This window comes from Pleurodeles waltl, chromosome 6, assembly GCF_031143425.1.
Source record: "Pleurodeles waltl isolate 20211129_DDA chromosome 6, aPleWal1.hap1.20221129, whole genome shotgun sequence".
NCBI classification, from domain to species: Eukaryota; Metazoa; Chordata; class Amphibia; order Caudata; family Salamandridae; genus Pleurodeles; species Pleurodeles waltl.
In genome coordinates, this window is record NC_090445.1 from 1,583,591,258 (window position 1) to 1,583,604,759 (window position 13,502).

Sequence of the window (13,502 nt, forward strand, 5' to 3'; positions counted from 1 at the left end):
AAAAGGTTTAAGTTACAGGACTTTGAATTGTCATAGGTCTGTAATTTCAGCAGGCCATGTACCAATGGTTGGTTATTACTTAGGTAAAAATAATTTACCTGTAGAGTATGAGATTGAGAAGACCACCTAAAGCAAGGTATGACAGCCTATGGAATTTGAAGTTGGTACTGACACTATTTCAAACATGGCCAGTAATTAAGTATTTGGAATTTTTTAAAAGATTGACAACAAAGTTGGGAACTTTATTGTGTCTCATTTCCTGTAGAAAAGTTTCAAATGTTAAAGCTTTAGATGTATTTAGCAAAATTTATGGATTTGCAAACTGACTAAGACTATGGCTGAGTCGACATTTTACCTGATTGTAAGAAGTTATGTGTGGTAGAATGTTTAAAAGCATATGAAAACGCAGTAATGGAATACAGAAAGGATAGTGAGAATCAGCTTTTAATATCTTTTGCTAAACATTCATGGTGCAGTTACTAATGCTACTATTGCAAGGTGGATAAAATGGTACTGGAACATGCAGGATTAGACATCAACATGTTCAAAACACATTCTTTTTGTGGTGCTATGGCATGTAAAGCATATTTCACAGGTGGGCAGCTGCAAGACATTTTGAAGGCGGCAGATTTGTCTAATGCAAATGCTTTCACAAAGCATTACTTTAGACCTGTAGAGCATATGGTGAATGTGGTATTGAAGGCTTTCAACAATCATAATTGTAACCTCCGGTCGTGTAATGAAATGGCAATTCCTGAAATGTAATAAAAAGAGAACCAAGATTTAATTAAAGACGTGGAGGCTAACATTATCTCTCCCACGCCTTCCCATTCAAATAATAAAATAAAATTATGTGTTTAATAAAATTATAAAGTTTTTATTTCCTGAATGTTTTAAAATTATTTTGACTTTATGTCAGTTGAGAATAAAGTTAAGTTTGTTGAAATGAGTCACTTTTATTAATAACACAGTTTATCATTAGTTGGAGTCATGTTTACTGATGACGTTTAGTATTTTTAGATACACAATAGGACGATTTTGTACTTGCTACTCCTGCAAAGTATATAGGGGGCCCATTGTAAATAATGGTATGCCCCTTTTTAACGCCTGCTCTGAACAGGAGTTAAGAGTGCCGGAAAAAAATGGCATAATGTGGTGCAAGGGTTTACAAAGTGGGGCAATGCACAGGGAAAATGTCACTTTAGCGCTGCCTTAGGGTAAATAAAATGACGCTATGGTCGCACTGAGGGCTCCTAAATCTGCACCTTACTGTTTTATGTAGTGGGCGCAGTCATCACTAGCAGGTATTGTGGACACACCACATGGTGGGCACAACCATGCCAAGTAAGTATCCTGAACAGGTGTAATGGGCATTGGGTATGGACCAAGACAATGCCATGTGCTCCCTCAGCACAGCTGCAGGTCTTTCTTAAAGGTTACTAGGGCCTGAAATACAGGACACAAACATTATCACATACTTGTGGGAGTACCCAGTACCTGGTGGGAATGGTTACAAGTTGTGCTCAGCAAAATGTTTGGTTACAGGCAATGCAGAAGAGCATCAGTAGCTACTGTGGAAGGGGATAGAAAGTTATGGTTCCCCTTGCTAACCATGACCGTCAAAATCAGTGTGTTTTATAACTTTGAATTCTAAGCACCATTCAAAATACTTATTGGTTACATTTTGAATAATGAGCTGTATAGCTGACTAATAGGATCATTAAGTAACCATAAATTATAACAATCCCTAGAAAAAAAATTCAGGTTTGATGAGACATTATGGTTATGATCCAAAACATAAAAGCACAGAAATTCCACCCAAGATTAGCCATGCCTACAAAAATGTCCCTAATGCTCTGTTCATGACATTTCAAATTATGTCATAGGTGACATTATCAACGACATCACTTACAATAACAACCACAGTCATCAGAAGGTGGAGATTGCACAGAAAGAAAAGGTCACAAAGCCACTGAACAAATGTTTTCAGAGTTTGCTTGGAGACCAAAGCCTGCAAGCCCATTATTAACAGCTGATCGCCCTCACTGATAATAGGACCACAGAGGGCAACTAGTTGTTGTCACCAAGATTAAGTAGAGAGAATTGGCTTTTACAGTTCCTCTCAAGTGTAGTTGGCATTTACAGACATTAAACGGAGCTGTATGGCTACAATACTTCTCTCAATACCTAAATATCCTCACATGGAATATACAGTAGGAAGGGATACTGCAGTTCAATAATAGATACCAAAACAGCCGTCAAATACATAGATGTCCTTGCAGCAATTATATATAGAAACAAGGTTTCTGCTAACCTATCACGAAAGAGATATGATTTAGTGCAGCTTTTTGTAGTTTCAGAGATGCTAGTGAGGTATTTTGTGATGTTAGATATGAGGCCACGAGCAGTTGATCATAACTAGTAATACTAAGCCCTGCATGCACTACACACTGCTATCAAAGTGAGGCTTAGGGTCATGCTCAGAATATGGGTATAGACGAGCGAGGCTTTTGTGCCAGCTCCTCCAATGTCTGGCAAGAAAGGTAAAATATGTATAATGTTGATGAACATAAAGTTGACTTTGCGTACCCTGTAGCAAAGTTTAGACATTTACTCAGTCGAAAGGGGCAGTTTGCACCACCTTCCCTCCCAATCCGTGAGCTTGCGCCAACATTGCCCTAACATCACCTCGTATGTTTTTTCACACGGTAAGGATCAGAAACTTTTATACGGTTCACAGTCCTAGAAATGGCCGCAGAGGCCAATCAATCAGGTTCCAACGTCACTTTCACATTTCGTCTATGAACCAGTTACAAACGTACGTATACAGATAGCTATTTATTTTGTTGTTTTTCTAAAAAAAAAAAAATCTATTCAACACATTTTCACCATTCTAAATAAAGGGTGAAGGTTTTGTGTTGTCTTTGGCAATGTGTTTTGCCATGTTGTACACCAGTGTGGCTGATGTTCAGCATGGCTAAACGTTAGTGGCGTGGAGTGTCACAGTGTAGTAGGGTAGTAGAGTGTCCTAGAGTGGATTTGTTGGGAAGTCATAAAGTGGAGTAGGAGTGGGTGGGTTGGATTGGGGTTGAGTGAGATGGATTGAGTGGAGTGGAGTGGATTGGTGTGGGTGGATTGGATTGGAGTGGGGTAGATTGAAATGGGCTGAGGTGGATGTGATTGGAGTGTATTTGAGTGAGGTGGATTAGATTGGATTGGATTGGGTGGTTTAGATTGGAGTGATGGGGCTGGGTGATGTGGATTGGAGTGGGGTGGATTGGACTGGAGTGGGGTAGATTGGATTGGAGTGGGGTGGATTGTATTCACTGAACTGGAGTGGGGTGGATTGGACTGGAGTGGGTGGATAGGATTGGAGTGGGTGGATTGGATTTGGGTTGATGGGATTGGAGTGGATTGTATTGTATTGGAGTGGGGTGGATTGGATTGGAGTGGGGTTGGGTGGATTGGATTGGGGTGGGCTGAATGGATTGGAGTGGGGCTGGCTGGATGAACTGGAGTGGGGTGGATTAGATTGGGACAGAGTGGGTGGATTGGAGTAGAATGTGGTCGATTGGAGTGAGTGGGTTAGATTGGAATGAGATGGGGTGAAATGGAGTAGGGTAGATTGAAATGGGGTGGGGTGTGGTGGATCGGGTGTTGAGGTCTGGAGTGGGGCGGATTGAAATGGGGTGGGGTGGGGTGGGATGGATTCGGGTGCGGGGTCTGCAGTGGAATGGACTGTATTGGAGTGGGTGGGGTAGTTTGGATTGTGGTGGGGTGTGTTGGATTGGAGTGGATTGGAGTGGGGTGGATTGCATTGGATTGAGGTGGGTGGAATGGAGTGTGGTGGGGTGGATGGATTGGAGTGGAGTGGGGTGGACTGAACTGGAATGGGGAGTGTTGAATTGGATTGGAGTGGGGTAGATTAAAATGGGGATGGGTGGACTGGAGGGTGGATTGGATTGGGGTGGGGTGGGGTGGATGGAGTGGGTGGATTGGAGTGAGTGGGGAGAATTGGATTAGGGTGCCTTGCATAGGGTGGGGTGGATTGGATTAGGGTGAGGTGGATTAAGGTGGGGGTGTGTGCTGGATTGAGGGTGGTGAATTGGATTAGGAGGATTGGATTGGGGTGGGTGGATTTGATTGGGTTGGGTTGGATTGGGATTGGGGTAGATTGTAGTGGGGTGGGGTGGATTGGAGTGGAGTGGATTGGGGTGGATTGGATTTGAGTTGGGTGATTTGCAATGGAGTACGGTGGATTGGATTGGTGAGGTGGATTACGTTGGTGTGGGATGGATTGATTTGAGAGCAGTGGACTGGGTTGAAGAGGGTAGATTAATGTGGACTGGATTGAGCTGGAGTGGGGTGGAATAAAGTGGATTGTATTGAAGTGGGATGGACTGGGGTAGTGTGGGTGGATTGGACAGGAGTGAGGTGGACTGGGTAGCGAGAGGCTTGATTGGAGTGGGGTAGATTGAACTGCAGTGGATTTCATTGAGGTGAGGTGGATTGGATTGGCTTAGGGTGAATTGGATTGGAGTGGGGTGGGTTAGAGTGGGGTGGATTAGAGTGGGGTTGACTGGAGTGGGGTGGACTGGAGTGGGGTATGTCAGATTGGGGTGTATCTGATTGGGGTAGAGTGGAGTGGATTGGAATAAATTGGATTGGACTGAGTGGGGTAGATTGGGGTGCATTGAATAGGGTGGAGTAGATTGGATTATGGTGGGGCAGATTAGGGTGTGGTGGGTGGACTGGATTGAGTGTGGTGAATTGGGTTAGGGTGGATTGGATAGTTGTGGGTGGGGTGGATTTGATTGACATTGGGAATGGATTGTGGTGGAATGGATTGGAGTTGGGTAACTTGGACTAGGCTAGATTTGGGTGGATTGGATAGGTGTGGGGAGGACTGGATTGGTGTGGAGTGAGCTGGATTGTAGTGGGTGGATTGGAGTGTGGTGAATTAGGAATGAGTGGGGTGGATTGGATTGGAGTGGGGCAGATTATTTTGGATTGGAGTCGGTTGTTTGGGATTGGAGTGGGGCATGGTGGAGTGGGGCAAGGTAAAGTGGGGCAACTTGGGGTGGGGCAGGTGGTTTTAAATTAAAGCGGGACAGATTATAGTGGGGCAGATTGAAATGGATTAAAATAGAGCAGATTGTTTTAGATTGGAGTGAGGCAGATTGGAGTGGGGCAGATTGTATTAGGGTGGATTGGGTTGGTGTGGGGTAAATTGGATGGGAGTGGGGTGGATTGGAGTAGTGTGAATTGGATTGTTGTGAGGTGACTTGGATTGGAGTGGGGCATATTCTTTTGGACTGAAGAGTGGCAGATTGTTTTGGATTGGAGTGGGCCAGATGGGAATGGGGTGGATTGGAGTGGGACAGTTTGCCTTAAAGTGGGGCATATTGGAGTAATATGTACCGGAGTGGGGCAGATTACTTTGGAATGGAGTGGAGCAGATTGTTTTGGATTGGAGAGAGGCAGATTGTTTTAGGTTGCAGTTGGGTAGATTGCATTGGGGCAGATTGTTTTCTATTGGGCAGATTGGAGTGAGGTAGATCGGACTGAGGCATATTGTTTTGATTGGGGTGGGGCAGATTGTTTTGAATTGGAGTGGGACAGATTGTTTTGGAATGGTGCAGATTGTTTTGGATTAGAGTGGGACAAATTGGAGCGAGGCAGATTAGATTGGAGTGGATTGGAAGGATTGCAGTGAGGTGGTCTGGACTGGATTGGGGTGAGTAGTTTGGATTGGAGTGGAGTGGATTGGTGTGGAGTAAGGTGGAGTGGATTGTAGTGGTTCGGATTGGAGTGGGGTGGACTGGGGTGTACTGCACGATTATGTTTTAAAGCATAATTTCATAGATTACACATAATAAAGAAACAATGTTGCATTGCAATATTTCAAACAAGATAATTATTATCTTTTGAAAAGAGCACCCATGAGCAAAAACAAAAAAAACAAGAGTGGAAAGTGAGAAAAGGCAACTTGGCAAGATAAAGGAAAATTAGCTATAAAAAATAAATTTGTAATTTTGTTTGTTTGCTGAGCACGTTTTTGCCAGTCACAAGCCTTGTTTTTGCAGAGCATTAGAAGTTATAAAAAGCGGTAGACGGGCACTGATAAAGAGGAATCAATTAGTGCTTGGTCCCTGCGCCACAGTGAGGAACGGAAATGATGTCAGGCCAAAGCAATGAATTATGAGACTGTAAAGAAGGTTGTCACACAAGCCAACAAATGGTGATTGACAGTCGGGCTCCAAGCCCTTTACTGTACACATCAGAGTCTCGTAAGCGAGGCACATGGGCTATCACAGGCACTCGCAGGCTCGACTCTTGAAAAAAAGCACTATGATGCAGTCAACTCTCACCTCAACATATCGCTTTTTTTTACTTTCAACCATATTGCACCTCCGCTGCACTGCCATACAACATGGCTAAAACACAAACTTAAAGGTCATATATCTGTCCCATATGCAAGATCTATTTGGTAAAACCAGGTGGGAGGGCTGTGGGAGGGGGTGGTTGGTATCATGGAGCCAACAACAAATGGTACAACGTGAAAGGGGGCCTGATGCAAGCAAAAACAAAGGGTAAGGAATGATGAGAGAGGAGGAGGGAAAGCAACAATAATGGAGCAAGTAACAACACAGGACGAGGGAGGGGCAAGCAACAATGGGCAAGCACTGATGTTGGACGGGGAACAGGCAACAACAACGATGGAAGAAGAAACAAAAAAGTACCTCACTCCCAGTGTAAGCAGCGAATTGACATTAATTAAAATGAGCTAATCAATACTTGGTCCATGCTGCATGGAAGGGAAAATAAAGGAATAGAAAGTATAATTGGTGATCACTGATCCATCAGGAGCCTGCAAAGAGTGACAATGAAGCCAATAAATTGTAAGTAGTTGGTGGGATTCAAACTCCTTTTTATTAACAAAATGTCTCTCGAGTGACTGCTCGTGTGCTGTCTCGGGCAAGTCTTTAAAACTACACTCAGTATCACTGCTGCTATACAACTCAACAATAAATAAAGTAGTTTCATAAAAAGTAGAGCCAACCTACTTTTAAGGGTGAACTCTGGTTCTTATATGGGTCAAGAAGTAATATTTTTAACAAAGAAACTCCCCAGGGTTCTCTTGGCACAGTCTTAAACTTACCTAATAAAAGATTCTTGTAGACTTTTCACATGTGAACAGCGAGAGCATTTGTCAAAAATCACTGGGTATGTAGCTGCAGAAGGTTCCCAGGAGAAGGGTCTCATGAACTATTGCTTTGCCAGTATTCACATGGTCTCTTGTATTACCACTCTTTCCTTCTTGCCTATACTTGCATTGCCTGGTGATGGGTGTGGCATCAACCCATGCACTGTGGCACAGCATACTTGTTAGCTTGTTATTGTGGTTTAAGAGTTCTCAAACTTCATAGGGTCACGCCTGAGTAGCTCATCCAGCCCAGGTTTTAGATTTGCATTTTGGTACTTGCATAAACAATAGTACAAGTTGGTGCATGTAAAAGAAAAAACTGGACTATGATGAACTATTCACATATGCACCTTGGAAACCTGAGGAGTGTTGCCTATGATGCCTAACTAACTCCGAAACTGCTGCGGGTTCCTCTGGAATAGGCAGGGATACAGGACTTTAAGTTGGATGGATCCTGCCAGGCTTCAGGCCAGGCAGTAGCCTAAAAATGAAATGTGTCCAACTGGGGCCTATATTTATGTATTTAACCCTACAGGATAAACAATGATCGATTTCTTACCAATGGTTGTAAACATTCTTCAGGTAATACTCATAAGCAAATGTAGTCCCTGTTTATATTTCACATTTTACTTTATCTTGCATTCCTTAATAATATTTAAACTTCCAAGTACTGTTCTTGAGTCTTGTTCATACGTCTCATGACGTGTGTATTGTGATTACCATCAACTGAGTCACCTCACGGCGTCAGAGTGAGTTCTGGCTATGGGTGCGTTTTGTGACATGGCATTGTTGCGAGTTGTGGAATTGAGTCTAAAGGCAGTATGAGGTTTGCATAGTGCACGTTATTGTGCCACTAGGTGTTCAGGCTACTTGTGTATCCAATCCTTGGTTTACTGCAAAGTGCACCAGTGATATTCACACGTGTCAATTCTGATTGTGAATCTATGTGAAATTGTGTGAAGGGGCTACACAATTGTTCAAATATTGACAGAGCCAAATGAAACAAAAATGTAGTTTGCAGGTGAGAGAGGTGTGTGTGTGTGTGTGTGTGTGTGTGTGTGTGGATAGTGCACCACATGCAAAGAAGTAGATGCAGGAGTAAAAGGACTGTGTTAAAGAGGAATGGGAAGTGTGTGAGATGTTTGTAGATTCAGGATTTCAGGAAGATATGGGGAGTAAAGGGTACAAGTGTCTTACAGAGTGAGAGGCTCCAAACGTAAGTGGTGGAAAAGGGAGTACAGGTGTGATTAGACCTTCCGAAAAACCCACATTCCTCTCCAAAGACATCAGAAATGTTTATTTCACATTCTCATATTTTCAGAATTGAAACATTTTCATTTCTAATTATTCACAATAAAATCATTGTTGTTAATTGTTTATCTGATGTTATTAACAAACTTTTCGAAAGTCAATAGGACTGACTTCCTCTGTGCATATGTTTATTATTGTGTGATGTCTCTGAATGCAATAATAGCAGGGGCAACTCCTCTGGTAGGGTGGAGGACCGTCGTCCCCCGCCAGCAGCAGCAGCAGCTCCAAAACGTTTATAGTAAAAACATAGTAAACTCAGTTTATTATGTTTTTACTATATTAGTAGGTGGGGCCACGGGTGTGACGGGGGAGGGGGAGTGCACAGCACTCCCCCTCAATGCAGATGTATGTTTGGCCGGCCAAACATACATGCACAGTAGGGTCTCTCCACCCAGCACAGCGTTGCTGGCTTGGAAAGACCAGGCAGAGGCTCCCAGTCTGCCTGGGAGCTGACTGGCTGGGCACTCCCAGCCAATCCTGACACTCCTTTAAGCAGTGTCAGGATTTGCCGCAGGGCAGGCTGGGAGCCCGTGCCTGCATCGACGGAGGAGAGCAGAGCGGATGGAGCAGCGCGACATGGAAAAAAGTTTTACTTTTATTTATTTTTTTATTTTTTGGGGGTCCCACCCATCTTCCCTGCTATGCCGCGCCGCCCACCCCGCCCCTTTTCCCTCCCGTGAGCTGCGCCTGAAGAATAGCACCAGATTTTAGTCCACATATTTTAAGCCACACCCTTATTACATAGGCCATGCCTCTTGAAAACTATTCCTAGTTATGTTTCTTGGGCTTTGCCCCTCTTAGAGCCCCCAACCTTTTTCATCCTACTACCCTAAATTACCAAATACCATCGGACTGGGGGGGGGGGTGAACTCAAATAAGCAGGGTCACTAAAAAAATTCCACTGTGCAATGCAGCGTTTTTCTCATTCGCATGAATGTGCTGAATGTTCCACTTAACCCATCAACCGCTGCATAATTTGCAGACTGTAGCACAAAACTCGTTTATAACCTAAAAGTATGAATATATCATGAAACACCTGCTGGACAGTGACACTCCAGACACTTTGTGAAAGTTAAATGATCACCTTTAACACTTGACTGCTATCATTAGCCTTTTTAATAAGTGGCACAGTTGCCTAGATATTGTTGATAGTGTGAAAACCCCTATTAAACAAACTGGCAAAGAGCTTCTGTCCGCAGCAGGAATCAACCTTTTTGAATATCTTAACATATTTCAAACAGTGTAGGCGGACTGATTCCTTCTTGTCATTATTTTATTTTTATTTTTACTATTAACACAAATTCATGTTCAATTCACCGATATTGCCTTTCAATATACAGTTGTTTCAACACGGCACTCAACCTTTGGAGGAATTTCAAATGTATTGCATCTCTTTTTAAGTTTAAGGTCTGATGTCTTGCTCCTACAGACGCGTACAGAATACATATGAAATTGACTTTTTCGTTCTGCACGTGTTTTCTAATGGTATGAGGTGCTACATAATTGCTGAATAATGTACCTTTCGTTGCTGCACAATTTAATTAACCACTGCGTAATTTGATTCTAGGCTGCTGTATAATTGTTGTGGATCTTGCTAAATGAGACCAGTGGTGCATAAGGCACCAGAGGAAAAATGACATAACATAACACTAAAAAAGTGGGCTTGTTAGTGGGAGAGCTCAGGAGCAAGAAATCACATTATGAAGTTGCAGAACTCCTAATTAAGAGGCAAATAATCTGAGATTGCTTTTTTATAGGGGGCTGCAAACCTATGAATATAAACATAGGTTTTTATGTATGGCTCTATGAAAAAAGACAGCCCCCAAATCCACCCTGCACAGCTTAACTGTTGTCCATTGTTTAATCAACATTCTAATCACACAAAAGTTAAAGAAAACCTTTACATTCTAATGTCAATCATTGTTCTTTGTTAGCTTCCCCACAAAACTGCTTCAAAATGTCTCCTTTCTCCCACCTGATTTGATTTTTAACTAAGCAACAAATTACATAGTGTTTTTCTAAAATTCTATATTGTTAACAACATTATTATTGTTCTAATGTTTTTTCTACAGGCAAACAAACTGTATGGTACAGTGCTCAATTTGTAAATTAAGAGGTGCCGGTGCTCAAAGCCCATCTCTTAAACACGAGGCTGCTGTAATTAAATCTGCCAGCACTGAATACTGAGGCAGCGTAATCCTGAAGGCATCTCCGGCCTCTTCAATCCATTTACGGCCACCCCTGCCCCTTCAGCCCATCCTGCAACTTTCTACTTTCTCCCTTCATGACCCTTTTTAGTTTTTCCTATATGTGTCTTTTGCTCGCAGCAAATGATTGAGGCATAAGAATAAGCCCCGGCACTCAAAAGTAAGTGCCGGTGCTCAGCACCGGAATCAACAAGCACAAATTAAGCACTGGTATGGTATAGGATTTCACTTTCTGTATTGAATAAGCATTTCCCTCTTAAAAACACCCTACTCAAGCTGATTGCCCCAAAATAAGCATGTAATGTAAAATATCTAAAACAGCCAATGTCAAATATGGTTTAAAATTGTTATCTCCGGATTAGGTGGCATTTTAGTGACATTTACAAACCACTTGACCTTTGTCTTTGTGATTTATGATGTCAGCACAAACACTCAGTGGCAAAATAGGACCATATCACAGCCACTATGTAGCCTCTATTTATACAAAGGTGGCTGGGCAGCTGACATTTTTGTGGGACTGCAGTTGCTAAACACCCATTAAAACTCTTGGGTGTTACTTCTGCACAGTAACTGCCCACCATATAGCATGCAGTGTGAAAAGGTACATTGTCAGAACAGATGTCAGTAGTTTATTACACTCAGTCCTGTCGGCCACGTCCATTCCATGCCAGAAGTGACTACCTGCATGGCTCAGACTTCATATCCAAAGAAAGTAGGCAGCTTGGGAGCAGAACGCCTGGCATTAGAAGCCACTTCATCCAATCATGGGTGTTTAAGTCTACACTACTTTGAATGTTTGGCTAATAAAACAAATAATTGCAATTGAACAATTAAACCACAAGTGTCAAAATGCTAAATGTTGTTAGCTAAAAAGGAATGTGTCTCTGATAACACAGTGGCCAACTGACACCTCTGCCAGATCTCCTCTGGGCCTGGATAATGCTATGGAATGGTAGCCTCTTCTTCAGAATTTCCTTCAGTCCTCCAGGAAGTGACAGTGCTGTGGCGTAACAAAGGCCCCCGCAGCACCCACGGCCTTGGGTGGGGGGCGAGCTCCAGGTGCCCTCCACCCCCCTCGGCACAGTACCAGAACTGAGAGCCCCGGAGTAAGTCCGGAGGGGGCCCCCTCCATATACTTTTCAGGGGGGCCCTCTCAAGCTTTGTTATGCTACTGATGTCACAGTGCTACTGTGATCATACTTAAAAATGATACTCACACCCAACAGGACATCAAGCTATGATTCTACTACTGCAAAGAAATAGTTTACTGCAACCATCTGACTAATAACTGTAGGGGTCTTTGGAAGTGTATAATCTGAGCACCTTATATATGAAAAGTTCAATAAAAGGTGGCAAAACGTGCAGTTTGAGATTTTTTTTATATGGACTGGCCCTATGTCAAACCTCTCTTCCCTTGAAGGCGTTACTTGGTTTAAGATGATACATAGGAGGGGAAGAAAACAATGATGAAGAGGAGTATGAGGCAGAAAGAGGCTATCCATATGACGTAGGCCCAATTCCTGCAGAGCAAGCTGCACCGCGAGAGATGGCCTTGTCGTGGCACCGAGACCAGGTCTCCAGGGCTGGGAGCTGGATGGGCAGCTGACCACAGCAAGTTAATGGTCACCACCATCCCGTCATCCTCCTGGCCCTGGGTGGTTCCAGTGGGCATAAACTCCATGCTCGTCGTCTTTTTGCAGCAGAGCTTGGAGCCTTCCACCCATACCTCTTGGGGGCACTGCTTCCAAGGCAGGAACTGGGCAAGGACTGTCTGGTTGGCCGGCAGTTTGGGGACACCTCCTTGCGGGATTGGCACAGGCCCCCGGCAGAGGGGACAGGAGAAGACCTCCGACTCCTTCTTGAAGATACAGATCCTGGCGAGGCACTCCAAGCAGAAAGTATGAGCGCAGGGCAAGATCAAGGGGGCCTTGAAGACATTGTCATAGGCGCTAAAGCAGACTGGGCACTCAGGCCCCGCCCTCTCCAACTCCATGGCATTTTCCAGGGTTACTTATGAAGCCCCTGCTGCACAGCTCCATGGCAACCAAAAGACTGGTCCATCGCACTCGTCGAATTGAGGGCTCTGTGTTGCCAATTTAAGTGCTTAACAAAACTTATCGAAACGTATCCAAAACTTATCCAAGCTCATGAAAACAGGTCTTTCTCATGTCTTCCAGGCGATGAAATTGTTCGTCCTCCGGTCACACGGTCGTCTCCTAGTGGCTCCCTCGTTGCAGTGGGGTCACCGGCTTGTGGCAGGGGACTGCGCCTCCTTCACTGAGGATCCCGGGGCACACGGGGCCACAGGGAGGGTTGTGCGCTCCAGTGTTCGGCTTCGGCTAGGTGTTCTGTGTGCGCTAACGCCAGTGCCCGGTTGTCCTGCACCCTGTAGGAAGAGTTTGCCTGGTTACAGTATTTACCTTTCTTTCTCTGTTACCTGTCGGCATCTCCCATCATTGTGTAGTAACGAGGGATCACGTTACAGCGCGGCACTGAACGCTGCCATGTACAAGCTGCTCAATTATTCATCCGGGAAAGGTGTGGGATTTGTGTAAATTTTCAATTCCAGCGACTAGGGGTGTTCTTTATGATCGCCTTGCACTCAAACCCGGGCTCGGAATACTGCCCTTTCCCGCTCACTGTAGGACCCCATGCCCTTCCAAAAGCAAGCTAGTGGCTTTTCTTATATCACTCCCGCGGCTGATAAGCCTCACGCCTTGTATACTCACAGACCAGACCACCAGGGACAGGGATCCCGATGCATTCTGTCTGTGCCT

At 44.1% G+C, this 13,502-nt stretch overlaps 1 protein-coding gene across 1 annotated transcript; it reads right to left on the reverse strand.

Annotated features, from left to right (window-relative positions):
* Window positions 1–9,777: 9,777 nt before the first annotated feature.
* On the reverse strand, window positions 9,778–13,124 carry LOC138301167 (RING finger protein 223-like). The gene has a single exon (XM_069241359.1). The coding sequence runs from the start codon at window positions 12,716–12,718 to the stop codon at window positions 12,158–12,160; it is 561 nt and encodes a 186-aa protein (XP_069097460.1). The 5' UTR covers window positions 12,719–13,124; the 3' UTR covers window positions 9,778–12,157.
* Window positions 13,125–13,502: the final 378 nt, after the last annotated feature.

Excerpts from the sequence above, each read along its gene's own strand:
- LOC138301167 (XM_069241359.1), bottom strand. The coding sequence starts at position 12,718 with ATGGAGTTGGAGAGGGCGGGGCCTGAGTGCCCAGTCTGCTTTAGCGCC.